The sequence below is a fragment of the Rhinopithecus bieti genome, unplaced genomic scaffold, assembly GCF_001698545.2.
Source record: "Rhinopithecus bieti isolate Rb0 unplaced genomic scaffold, ASM169854v2 scaffold_82361, whole genome shotgun sequence".
NCBI lineage: Eukaryota > Metazoa > Chordata > Mammalia > Primates > Cercopithecidae > Rhinopithecus > Rhinopithecus bieti.
In genome coordinates this window covers 270,325-284,281 of record NW_016830492.1, presented here as the reverse complement: position 1 = coordinate 284,281, position 13,957 = coordinate 270,325, and the positions used below count along the sequence as shown (strand labels likewise).

Here is a 13,957-nt window from a genome sequence, read left to right as displayed (position 1 = left end):
TAAATACCATTGGTGGGAATATAAATTGGAATACCCACCTCAAAAACAATGTTAATTGTCTGAAATTGAGGTTCTACACAAACTATGCGTATTCCACTCCTCTGTAAACCACTGGGAAATGTGTACACATGTGCATTAGAGTACATGCACGAAAGTGTTCTTAGCAGTATTGTTCATAATAGTCAAAATTAGAGGGAAAAACCCAAATTCTACCAATGTAAGATTGCCTACTCTAATGTAATACAATGGAACACTATATTTTGCATGAAAATAATGTACCACAGCTACACTCAAAAACTCGGGTGACTCAATCTCAAATATAATGTTTTCTCTGACAAAATAAAAAAATTAATATTCTTTTATAAAAACTGTTTTATTTTATGGGTCAATCTAAAAATTTTGTTTGTTTGTTTGTTTGTTTGAGATGGAGTCTCGCTCTGTCACCAGGCTGGAGTGCAGTGGTGAGATCTCAGCTCACTGCAACCTCTGCCTCCCAGGTTCAAGTGATTCTCCTGCCTCAGCCTGCCGAGTATCTGGGACTACAGGTGCCCGGCACCACACCTGGCTAATTTTTGTATTTTTAGTAGAAACGGGTTTTCACCATGTGGGCCAGAATGGTCTTGATCTCTTGACCTCGTGATCCGCCCCCGTCAGCCTCCCAAAGTGCTGGGATTACGGGCATGAGCCACCGCACCCAGCCTCTAATGTTAACAATAGAGTAATTTTGATGGCATTACTCTATTGTTAACATTAGAACCAGATGACAAAAATAGGATTAAAAGAACAATTACAGCAGTTGATGAAAACGTTGATGTTTTCAAGATTGGACCAAGAAACTAATATGGCTAAGCACTTTTATATCTATCTCAGTGGGTACTCACTATTACTCTCATAGTCCCACATTGAAACAACTTTCATGCAACCAAGAGGTGGTACATTGTACTTTCCAAGAATGACTGCAACAATATTTTCCATCTCTTGTTCTTTTCAGAATTTTCCTCTCCTCCATTAAAAGGTGGATTTTTACGTCCTGTCACCTAAAACTTTGCATGCAGCAGAAGTGACCTCTGAACAGGTCATAAAAATCAATATAGTTTCCACCAGGCTCTCTCTCTCTCTCTGAGTATTTCACCCATGGAACCCAGCCACCATACTATGTGGAAATTTAGGCCACATGGAGAACCAAAGTCCCCAGCCCTAGTCCCTGGCAGAAGTCCCAATGGGCAGCCAAAGCCAAAACCAACTCGCCAGCAAAGTGAATGAACTATCTTAGAAATGAATCCTCTGGCCAGTAGTTGAACTGTCCCTGACAAAACTACACTGATGAGAGGCCAGCCTCCCCTGCTAAGCCCTGACCAAATGCAGACTTAGGAACAAAATAAATGACTGTTGTTTGAAGCCACTAAGTTTTGGGGTGCTTTGTAATGTAGCAATAAATAAATGGAACATAAGATAAAAGGACATTCCTGCTGCAATTTTTCAGAGAGCTAGGTACACCCTAAGAACCCCTGCTGCTCCTTCCGCTCTTTCTTTCCCCCTTCTGTTCATATTTGCAATAGGAATTAAACTGGACCCAGTGAAAATACTTAATGTGATAAATACTTAGGTTTTCCCCCAAAATAGGAAACAGAATTCTTTAGAATTAGCAACCTTTTCCAGACTTGCTTCGTGCTTTCTCGGATGTCACTATCAAAAAGTGAATGATATTTCCTCACTTTTCCTTTGAGTGTCTGAGAGTTCGTGTTTGAAGGTATGGTGGTTTAACATGTTTTCATTACATCAGTGATAGATAACAGATATGCACACTTTCTCTAGTGGCGTTTTCCATGACAAAGAAACTGAGTGGGTCAAATTGCATACATGTGGGCTCTTAATCCTTTCCTATGTAAAAAAATAAAATGTGGAGTCTAAAATGTTAGGGGAAGCAGATAGGGAAATACAAGAGCTTGCCCGATAGTTTCTTCAGAGCTCCTCTTTGATTTGGGCACTTTAGCGGTTCCATCTAGAAACAGGTCATTGCCTTCAGCCTCTGCGGGCTCCTGTGAGGTCTTTCGTTGCCTTTTATTTTTAACTTGTTTCATCGAACCAGTGCAATGCACACCAAGGCCTGGATAAATATTTGTGAGTTGTTTGAACTTTGTTCTGTGCCCTTCAATATTCTCAGGAAATCGATTTTGGACTTTAAAGAAGTTTGAAAATTCTTTCACCATAACTGGACTGATTCAGGGCCAATTGCTAAGTGAGCAATGAGAACACGGGAAGAACAAGGGTATTTGAAAGTCTTGCAGGATCTTTCCGAAAATGATTATGGCTGTGTGAGGAACTGCATATAAATTTACACCCAAAGTAATCCTTTTGAAGCAGCTGAAAGTCTGAAGACTGATTTCTTTAAGAGGACATTTCAAGGATATTTTCTTACAGCCAGCTACCACATGATCTGCCCTGGCTGTGTCCTAAAAACCCCCATCTCCATTATTTGCTAATTTGCTGGTCAGTTTGCCTCTCTTCTTCTGTAGACCTGCACCATATATATGCCTTCTGCCTCTCCTCCTTGCTTCTTCACACCCTTCCCCTTTCCCCTGACCCACTTCCCTCTCCCAGTTTGCCTCTAGGTGGGATCAGAGTGAGGAAGGGAACTTCTTTGGGTCCAGTTTACTTCTGTCATCCTGAAAGGGAGTATGGGCAAGGGTCAGGGTCAGGTCCTATGCTAGCTGGTAGCCATTTTAGAGATTCTTAGGAAAAGTCGTTTTATAATTTAAGTGCCAATAGGACCAAGGAAGAGCAAGTTCTCTGCGGAGAAGGAGGATGGAAGTTTACCCCTGGTGGACACCTCTCTGACAGCACACCAGCGGGGGCCCTCCCACGTGGCTGTGGAATTCACATGGAATTTGGCTAGTCATTTAACCTCTGTTTCCTCCACTTCCTCAGCTGGATAATGGGGACAGCATTTCCTAGCCGACATCATGAGACTTTAATAAAGGGGAGCAAATACTGATGACAAGCAATTTCCAACAGGAAGAGCCAAAGGCTCAAGGTTCAGTTCCGCAGTAACAAGCACTGGATATGCAAACCTTCTCTAACGTTATGTGTCAGGTGTCCCATAGGTGGCTTTAGGCTTTATTGGCCTTTCTCTGCTACAGTTTCCTCTTTGCAAAATAAAGATGATAATAGGACTTATCTCACAGAACTGTTTTGAAGATTAAATGAGATACAAAGTATAGTATCTGGTATTCATGATGAATGTTAGTTACTTGTTTCACCTGCTCTGCACCTCATTTTATCATGTAATAAGTGTCACCACCAATCCATGAACAGAAGCTGGAATTATGAGAAAATCCTAGAATGGGAGGCAAAAACTCCCTCATTTTTATAGACAAGAAAAAAGAAATGCAGTAAGACTGGGTGCCCTGCCCAGGGCTACCTGATTCATTAGCAAGAAAGCAGGAGCTACAGTTCAGGTCTCCTAATTGTCAGGTCGGTGCAAGTCTCAGTTTTCATTCCTTTGAAGACTGTGTTGGTATTTTATCCCCAGATAACCCTTTTCACTCCTATTTTAACCCTAAGACCAGTTCATACGATTAACCACTGCTTTCTCTAAGTCTCCTGCAGCTCCCAGGAAACCTGCAGATAACCTCCCCTTCCCAAAAGCCATACCCCACCCCAACGCCCCTGCAAAAGGCCAGGAAAGGTAGCGCTTTCTCAGAGACCTGAGGAAGCTACTAATGGGGACAGCAGGTGAGGAAGGAGGCGGTGGAACTGCAGCTGCTGGCAAAGGTTGCCCTAGTAACCGTGCGGGCTCCATTCAGGAAGCCAGCCCAACTCCAAGATGCAAAATGATCGCCTTCACGCGGCTACTGCAAGCACAAAGGAACCAGAGGAGCCCTGATACAGCTGGAAGAAAGGGAGGCACAGAGCGAGGTGGGGGCCCATGCTGTCAGTTACAACCTTCCACCTTCCACAGAAGAAAAAGAAGGAAAGAGAATAGCTCTTTGAATCTTCTGGCCTATGTGAACCGTAAAAACCACCCATTTAACATGAGTCCTTTGGTGAGAATAGAGGGAAACAGGCACCCCTCTGTTCACCAGCTTTCTGAAACAATATGTCAGGAGAAGGGGGAGAAACCTCAAACATTGCAACTTTATGGAGGCTCTAAGCTCTTCATACTCTCTCTCCTTTATTCAGACTGGTGACAAAGACCATTTGCTCCCAATTTATTGGAAACTTTTTTTGTTTTTTTCACAGCTTGAGCTGCTTAGATGCAGCGAGCTCCCTCTCCCCAAATTGCCGTCAGACACTTGCTGAATGGGCCAGGCTCAATTATGCTCCCTCCACAGGTTCAGCTCACACTGTGACCCTGCATGGCTTCCTGCTATTCATATGTGTTACTTCCCCTTTGTGGTAATGGCTTGTGGCACTTAGCCAGAAAACATTATTAATTTCAGAAGTGGACTGACAAACAACAAACCCACAGTGAAACGAGAGGAAGTGCTGGGGAGGCCAGCTGTCGGCTTGAGCCAAGCAGTAGGAACTCAATGTATACAGGTTCTAGAAGGAAAGAGATAATAATCCACAAAGAGGAAATGCACTAAAATTATCCACAGCCCATAGTTTAAAAAAAAAAAAAAAAAAAAAAAAAAAAAAAAAAAAAAAAAAAAAAAAAAAAAAAAAGAGAAAAGAAACCGGGGAAAAAGCACCCAGCTACTTGAGCTGCAGCTGGACAGGAAATTGCTAACGCTGCTTGCAAATCCCTACTTTGAACAGGCAGTTTAGGGAATGCCAGGAGCGGAAACCGTTCAGAACTGGATTAACACAAGCCAAGTTGAACTGCAATCCACTTCTCCTTTCTGTGCTCTTGCTGACTTGGGACACCCAAATAGGACAGACTGACTTGGTATATATATTTTTTGCACTATTTCTGTTTGCTTTTTATACTTAGTTGCTTAAAAATCACCGTGGACAGTTTTATATGATTGCCATTGAACGAAGGCCGCTTGCCTCCTGAAGTGTAGACAACCAAGCAGTCAACACGTGCCATGTAGGTGAAAAGCTCATCCTTCTCCCCACTTCACATGAAGGGACTGAGCTCATGCAAAAAGAGCCCCAAATGTAGGTATGTTCTAGTTCTCTTGATTCCATACACCTGCCTTTTATTTTGGTTTGTGTATTTTTACACCTGAGGTGAGAGGGTAGGTCCCAAGAAAAATGACAAGATATAAAGCCTTTAGCTTGGAAAGAAACTATTCAAGACAATCCCCACAAGTTTTCAATAGGGGTTTCTGATCCACATCCCAAACCAGTTAAACAAAAAAGCACATTAGAATAGGGATGACTAAGTTGCCTCCTAAGTGCCAATGTAAAATTCTAAAGCCATATCCTGACACAGTGAGGAAGCTTAGATATGCCTTGCCATGCGCATGCTAGGGGATGGAGACATCATTCTGGATTCATCATTCTCACACTAGGATATCTGCAGGTAGAATTGCCAGTAACAACAGACTGGAAGAGGAATTATCCCTACTTCCTCCTTGGCATTATCTGAGCATTATGGAGCAGAGGATCCTGACAGTGAAGGATAGAGAGGAGGTTAACATGTGGCTGTCATCTTGTTAAGATTCTGCTACACCTCTCTGTGGTTAGTATCCAAATTTTATTCCTCAGCAAGCTATGCTCTACAGATTCATTTTTCTTCAGGGGCTTTACAATTTTAAGCCTGAACTATACTCATAAAAGGTATTGTTCATATACATGATACAGTCAGTCCATTCTAGGATGTCATCTTTGTGACAAATGATGAATTTCATAAACTGCTGCTGAAAAACATTCTAGGAAAAGCTTAAAAAGAACTTTGCCCTGCTATGCCTACAAGTCAAAATCAATCCCTGAATGAAAAAGCTCTAAAATGTGTCACTTCACACATAGGTGTAACTGAGATTTTTTAAAAAATACACACTCAATAGCCAAAATAGTTATTTATTAATAATTTAAGGTTTTACATTCTTATAATAAATTCCAGCTCAAAACTTTACACCACGAACATAATGGAGCAATTTAACTCTCCCTTCTTCACAATCAAATGCATTTCTCCTATCAAATGGGTACCCATGCTCACACACACACTTCCAGTTTTACACAAATTTTTTAAAGGAAAGAAACCAACCCAAAGTATTGCATTTGAGGTGACACTCCCTGAAGAATTTTATACAGAGGTAATATACTGTTTAGCACAGCTGAAGTTTTTTTTTTTTTTTTTTAAGTGAGCCCATGATTTGGTGTCTTTCCAAGATTATCCCCTTTGAGACAACACAAGCCAAAATATTTACAAAGGTAAGGCATAGTCAAACTACATAAAGAGAAAAAAATCATGAGGAAGATACATGAAAAAGACTAAAGACTTCGCCATAACAAGGTCTTAGTGATAATAGTGTCCATAAAGATGTCATCAGAATTGGTAAAGTCAAGCATGCTGCAAATATACCCTTTGGATTAGAAAAGAGCACAATTTTTTTTTGTTTTGTTTTGTTTTAAGAGGTGGCATACTGCTCTTTCTCCCTTTGGATAATTTCTTTTAAGCCCATCAAAGGAAAAAACAAACACAATTCAAACAAACACTGTCAAGTCATTTAAGATCAAATATTTACAATAATCAAATGGAGTATCAGATTTTTTTCCAAACTGATACCACAAATACAGAGCTGAAATCTCTCTTTGGCTCCTCTATATGCAAAATTGAATTAGTCTTCATTGAAGACAATTATATAGTCAGTTCCAGATGCAAAAGGAAACAGCCTTACAAGGCCCTAAAGAACACATGCTCCTACCCTACCATTTGGTCCTACCCTATGCGCCTGGAAGTCCTCGAATCCCAGTCCCTGCATGGGTAGGCTGTACACATGGATACAGAGCAAACCTACTGCCTGTATCTATACAGCATGTCCTGTTATTCCAAAGAGAATGGAGCAAATCTCTCTGTTAGTATTAACCGATTCCGCACTTGGTAACCTTGTCTAGTACAGACAGCTGGTGTCATTTTGACACCTGGGGCCACACACAAAGAAAGCAGCCCAGCTGATGCTGCCAAGAGAAACTGCTGAAGGACCAGACACATTCCAGCAAGGAGGGGTGTGGGGTCTTTCACGTAGATTGCAGGGAGTCCACCTGGTAGACATTCTGGTTGGAGGGGGTGGTAAAATACAGCTGCTGTGCTGGAACCCGGTTGTCACAGGGGCTGCTGAGTCCCAGTGTCCTCTCGAAGTCCAGCAGCTGACCCATGAAGTTGAAGTTAGGGGATATGTTGGATTTTTTCATCTTGACAATGTCATAGGCATCGTTCATCGACAGATTGAGCTTCTGCATAAGGTAAGCCACAGTCACAGTGACTGAGCGGCTAATGCCAGCCAAGCAATGTACCAAGACACCACAGTTCTTGCCCCGGGCTTCATCTGTGAACACAAAAAGAAAAGCAAGATCTCAGTAGACTGAAAACCACCCTTTGTGAATGATCAGTCTAAAAACTGAACCTAAAAATGTAATAGTAATAATAGTTGTGTGTGGCAGTTGAGCCCTACAAGCAGCAGAAAATGTATCATTGAAATAAAACATGTACACTGGACACAATTACATATTTCAGATATTTTCTGAAAAGAGAGCTTTTGTATTAAGTTTCTGCCAACAAAAAACTCCTTAATGGGTGCATTCTTTGCCTCAGCATGTGAATACCAGAAACCCTGCAATATGTTCGTGAATGCCTTTTATACAGACAACCAGACTGCAAGGGTCTATTAAATTATTCTCCAAATGTTGTGCAGCTAACAATGGAGGTATTCAGGCATTTTAAAAGAGAGAGGGAAGTCACAGGGGACGGCCCATTAGGAGGAACAGGATGTCGACATGGCCTGAAAATGAGTTCCTTTGTAATAGGAAATGCATTACAATGCCTGGAGATTCACTTCTCCCAGGCTTCCAGCCCACAGTTCTTCCTGCTGGGCTCAGGTTACGCACTGTCTCACTGTTACCAGTATCACAGTATCATTCAACTGGATAACATTTAGCATTCATACTGCTTTCCAACAACTAACTTGACGTCTTGACATCCTAAAATAACTCCTAGGTTTTTTTAAATTATAAAGCAATGCTGGAATTTCTGTCTATAGTGAATACTTCTATCTGACCCTTCAGCTGAGTCCAAAGACTGTGGGAAAAATCTGTTGTCCGATTATGAACGACTGTCAAATGACTGAATTCAAAGATTCAAAGAAACAGCGTTTCAAATACACCTGTAATCTGCAGCCATGTCAAAAGGCAGGTTTTCTTCCCTTAGCAAGAAGATAAACCAGAATTAAGGACGCTTTAGGAAAATTAGAGACCTGCAGTCCGACAAATTAGCAAGCAGCAAGAACGATTAGCAGCTTAAACTCTTATGAATGGCAGGGAATTTTGCATTTAAATGTCAGAACGACGACCATTAATTAGTCTCACCTATGAAAGAAATGGCCTCAGGGAAAAACTGGGACAGGTTTTGGCTCCAGTGATCCGAGATGGGGATTTGCTTGTATTTAAACTCTCCTGCGTTCTCAAAGAGATTCGGCAAATTGGGGGTGACGTTCAGGATGTACTTGATGCCGAATTCCTCCAACACGTCCAAGTTGGTGGAGTCTTTGGCACAGCCCAAGTAAAGGAAGGGCAAGATCTCCACTGGGAAGGAAGGCTGGCTGTTGGACAGCGGACTGCCATCCGAGTCTGTTGCACTATTGGGGTCTCGGTCAAGGTCAGACTCAATGTCCGAAGAAGAGTCAGAGCTGATCCGCAGGCCCCCGAGCCCCAGCACTGGCAACGGCGGCGAGCTGCTGCTACACGAGCCGTCTAGATTGGTCTCGCAATGCAGGGCGAACTCGGCTTGGAACTTACTGAAGCCACCTGCCAGAACGAGAAAAGCAATCGTGTAACCCGAGAAGCCGTAGTAGTTTTCACAGCTTGTAAGAACCGCAGCCCGGCGCAAGAAACACCACAAGCACCCTACGAACCCCCTACATACAGAACCATAAATAATAGAAATACACTTTAAATGTGCACCCTCGGGAATGGAACGATCGGGCCCACCTCGCCAGAGAACCCTTATTCGTTTGAATCCGGAAATACACAAAATGGCAACTTTTTGGAATATTTTGAAAGCTAGGATGTGCCAATTTGCATCCCCAACAATCTCTCCGGTCCTCCAAATCTTAATTCAAAATCGAACCATAGAAAATAGGGTGATGGAGGAGAATGTTCTGGGTAAGAAGGCACAGAACCCGTTATAAAGAAACCGCCGGTACTCGCAGCCGGAAGCGGGTGGATTCTGAGCCTGCCCGGTTTTCTGGTGCGGAACGCGCGGTTGGCGGCCGCTACCTTGCCGGCTGCCGGCCCCTAGGCTAGCAGCGCGGCTCCGAAGCGCCAGCTGAGCGCAGCAGAGGCATTTTCAGTCCACGCGCCCCGCCCGCAGCCCTGCGCCCCTCGCCCTGCCCCGCGCGCGGAGTTCCCCGGGCGCGTACCTTCCAGGTAGAACGCCCGGCAACCCTCGTCCTTGAGCTTCTTGAGCAGCAGCCCGAGCACTGACTCGCCGCCCGTATTCTCGTTCCAGTCACTGCTGCTCTCGTCGTAGAGCACCACTGTGTCGGTGCCGCAGCGCCGGGTGAAGCGGTCCCGGTCCTCGCCGCGCGTGAAGAGCGCGCGCACCGGCAGGTTGCCCTTCTGCAGGCGCCGCAGCATGATGCCCGGGATGGCCACGTTGATGGCCGACTCGATGTGCGACGACTCGTACAGCTCCTGCGGCCGGCAGTCCATCAGCAGCAGCCGCTCGTTGCCCAGCTCCAGCTGCTCGTTGAGCCACGCCACCGTCTTGCTGATCGCCATTTCCGACGCGAAGGGCACGGGTCTGAGCGTATCTATCATGGGGGTCTAGCTGCGGGAGAGGGCGGGGTGCCTACCAGATGCCCCTCGGGGCAGGCATAGGCCGAGCGCACCGCGCGCGAAGCTGCCGCTCTCGGAGCGGGGTTTAATTCCGCCTCGCCTTACCCAAGCCGAGGCTAGCGGTTGGGGAAGACGAGACAGAAGTAAAGCCAGAGGTTCTTTCTGCACCCAGCTGCAGCCGCTGGCTGTTAGTGTCAATGAATCTCTCAATGAAGCTGCCCAGACAGTTTCTGTTCCTCCCCAGTGAATGAAATCCAATTAATTCGGACTCAGTTCTACTGAGAGGGGAGGAAAAAAAAGTCTAGCGGCTCCTAATCCCTCCCGCCAAGTCTGCACCTCAAATCTACCCGGGCGTCTTTCTCCCCGGATTATTTAAGACTCGATTTGCTCACTATCCCTTGGATTCAGTCTCGCACACCCCCTGCGCAAGGCAGCTCCTCAATGGATACAAACAGCGAGCGTCTCAATGGATACATTCTCCGGGCCAGCCAATGAGCGTGCTGCGGAAGGGGCTGTTGCCGTGGGGACGGGCCGGCTGGAACAGGTTGTGTTGATGAATTGTTAATGAGTTTGTCATTCACAAAAACGGAAAGGAATTTCCGCTCCGGATAAGCCCCAGTGCAAACAAGCTGCAACAGCGGGCTCGGCGGGAGGAAGGAGAAAGAAGGGGAGGCGGCAGCGGAGGAGGAGCAGGGCACATAAACCAGGGCACTTCAGTTGTCTCATGTTTCCTTCTGTTGAGAGTTCACACTTCGCGTCGGAACTTTTGCGCACCAATGGCGCAATTAGCATGGACAAAAGCCCTTGTTCGCGACGCTAGCGTTCGCGAGCTAGCTTTAGGAAAACTTGTGCTGACTTTTTGTTCTTCGTATTCCCTTCAAACTCATTTGGACCCAAGTTCGCCTTAACCCTCCCCTCCCCCAACCCCCCTTCTTTAGGCGGTGTGTGGCATTTGTTTGCCAGTTTTAAAGGCCCAGCTCTGTTTGCTCTGATGTTCTTTTAGCCGAGGCTGTGTTGGGGCTGGTGAACTGACTGGGCTTTAGTGATCGATGAGGTGTTAAATGCTAATCCAACATATTTCGAAACAAACCAGGATTTTGTTGAAACATTTTAAAGCAAACAAACAAACGTCTGGTTGTCCAGAAAATTAGAAAGAAACCTTTTTTCTTAAAGTAACATTTTATTTTCTTTAAAACAATGTAGAGTGCAGAAACAAACTCTTAGGTCAGTCCAGTGCTTTTACTGTATTCCGCTCCAGCGGCGTGGGGAGTTACAAGCCATTGTTCCGGGGATCTAAATCTCTCCCCCCACCCCATCACCACCGTCGCCTGCTGGGGGGTCGCGCTCGTTAATGATTTCTGGGCAAGGAGCTTGGCTTCTGACGAAACAGCCGGTCTGGCGGGGCTGCCTGGGCGAGGTGTGCTGGGACGCGCTGGGCCGGGCCGGCAGTCCCCGCCATGGGCGAGGTGCGGGGAAGGCCTGCAGGCTGCTGGGGCTCAGCAGGGGGGCTTGACGATTGGTTACAGTTGGCAGGGAGGCATGTCAGAGGGGGCCTCCCCAGCCCTCTCCTGCCGCCGCCTCCCTTTGTCCAGCGCCGGGCACTCCGGGGAACACCAGTCGCGCCTGCGCGCTGCGCTCCCTGCCACCGCCCCGCTGTCCCCGTCTCCCCGCTTGGCGGGCACCGGGTTGTGCGCGACGCAGTGGACGGATACTGGGCTGAGCGCGGGACTCCCGGTTCCATAGAGATACGGGGCGGGTGGGGGGGAGCAAGGACGAGTGCCTGCCTGGACCCCCCCTGGCTCCTGGCTCCCAAGGAGTCGAGGGGAACATCTCTACCGCCCTGCAGTGCCAGCAGGTAACTCTGGGGAGGTGCCGGCCAGGCCAGTGAGCGGCGCTCGGCCCAGGCGCCGCGGGGCGGACAGACTGGAAGCCGGATGGAGGCGTGGCCGGGTGGGGGCCGCGGCGGCGGGGAGGCGCGTTCCCGGCGCGCAGAGCTCTATTGTTATATAAAAGTGCCGAGGCCGGCCCCTCCCGAGCGGAAAACCACCTGTGTGCGGCCGGCTCGGCGCGGGAGGGCCGCGGCCGGAAGGCGCGGGCCCTAATCCGGCCTCCCCTCCCTAAACCCCGGTGGAAAAGAGGCCGCGCTTTGTCCCGCCGCTGCCTGAGAGGCGGAAGCGCGGGCAGCCGCCCGGGGTGCGGCTTTGGGGAGCGTCCCTCGCTGGGCTTTGCGCCCACCGTGAACACCGCGAGGGCGCGTAAGGTCGCGGGGTCTCCCGACGCCCCGCACCCACGGGCATGCCTGCTGACACCCCCGCTGCAATTTGCATTTTTAGTCACCCGCCTCTTCCCTGGTTTGGGAAATGTAGGCTAAAAAAAGGCGGCTGTGAGGCCCAGGTTGCCAATTTTAGAGCTCTGCTGCAGGCAGGCCCCCCCTGGAGGAGCGTGTTCGACGAAGGTGGGGATTGCCGAGCTCTTCTCCGCACCATTTTTGGGCAGCCCTTGGAACAAAACTCCTATATTTCACTGGGTATCTTTTAGTTTCAGCCGTGGGAGGCCTGCGCTGGAGTTGACTCCCCCTATCCTCCCCGATCTGTCACAGAAGTTCCCACCCCGAGACGTTTCAGTCATTGGGACCTGGGAACAGGGAGGGAAGAGGCAGGATGCCCTGCAGAGGAACTGAGAAGAACAAACCTGTTGGAGGTTCAGCACAGCACCTCCAACAGAAGAGAAAGGGAGGGAAGTTGGGTTTCCACTTTGCCTGTTTTAATACGTAGCTACCTGAGTATGCCTACAGATTCGAGAGCATACATCGAAACTAGTTTTAACCCATGCTTCTGAAGTCTATTGCCAAGGGAATGCCGATCTTTCCTGGCGCATTGGCTAAAGTGGCGTTCTGACCGCTCAGTCCTAGAAATGCTGGGAAAAGGGCTTCTGGAGTGGGACGGCCCTCGTTTGCATTATGTCCCCGCTTCTTCTTAGGTATGCGCCCTTAGTTAAATCATTTAGTCGTTCTAAGTTGCAGTCTTCTTTATAATGAAGATAAAACTACCTGCTTCATAGGGTCCCTGTAACAATAAAATGGTTACGGTGAAATGTCTTAAAGTGGTGGTGGGGTGCTATTAGCTGTTGGAATTAATTTGTTATGCTTCTGAATTGAGGATCTGTGAAAAGGCCTCGGTTTGGGGGCACGGTTTGGGCATCCCACATATGCCCCTTGAGGCTTGCTTGACAGCCCGCCTGCACTCGCTCATCTGCGGGAAAGCCCTCTGAGGTACTACCCTAACCGATTTCATCCGTTCCAATTCAGCTGTCAAGTAAAGGAGGTGTTATCGTAGACCAGGATCAAAATCCTTTAGCACGGTTATCAGAATGGACCCAGCTACATTTCTGACTTCTCCCTACTGGTTACCTTTGAAACACTGTGTTGTCCAGTCACAGCAAACTGATATAACAATGCCTATTAGGCACTTACTACACGATGGGTACCGTCTTGTTTCTGTGTTTGCGTGCATAATTTCGGACAGTCTTCAGAAAAAACGTAAATTATCCCCATTTACAAAGATTAAGGAATTTGCCCAAGGTCACACAGTAGCAACAGAGAGTATCAAGACGTGAGGTCAAACCCTTTACAGACTCTTAAGGATGCCCACATGCACGGATTATATATAGTGTTGTGGACACTATACTCATCTCCACGTGGTATTCCCTGCCCACATATGAAGAATCTCAAGGGAAGCATTTTGAATTTTGACTTCCAGGCTTTCTCCAGCCTCACGTTTTTTGTTGCATCCTCCTTACAGAGGTCAAAGATCAAAAGTTAGGCTACTTTCCCTTCTCCTTTTACACACCAGTGGTTTTCTTTGCACGCAACTCTTCATCAGTCAACCATTCACTAAATGTTGCGTCTTCTCTCTCCCTTAGAATATGCCATAGATCCTAATCTTCACAAGTGCCATTGCTTATCTAGTGCATCAGCATAGCACATAAGCCTGGGTTCAAACCTCTGTCACTC

At 47.0% G+C, this 13,957-nt stretch overlaps 1 protein-coding gene across 1 annotated transcript; it reads right to left on the bottom strand.

The window, feature by feature from the left end:
- Positions 1–5,950: 5,950 nt before the first annotated feature.
- DUSP6 (dual specificity phosphatase 6) lies at positions 5,951–10,910 on the bottom strand. Its single transcript, XM_017865569.1, has 3 exons — positions 9,528–10,910; positions 8,476–8,913; positions 5,951–7,439 (listed from the first exon to the last, which is right to left on the bottom strand). The coding sequence occupies exons 1-3, from the start codon at positions 9,925–9,927 to the stop codon at positions 7,132–7,134; spliced, it is 1,146 nt and encodes a 381-aa protein (XP_017721058.1). The 5' UTR covers positions 9,928–10,910; the 3' UTR covers positions 5,951–7,131.
- Positions 10,911–13,957: the final 3,047 nt, after the last annotated feature.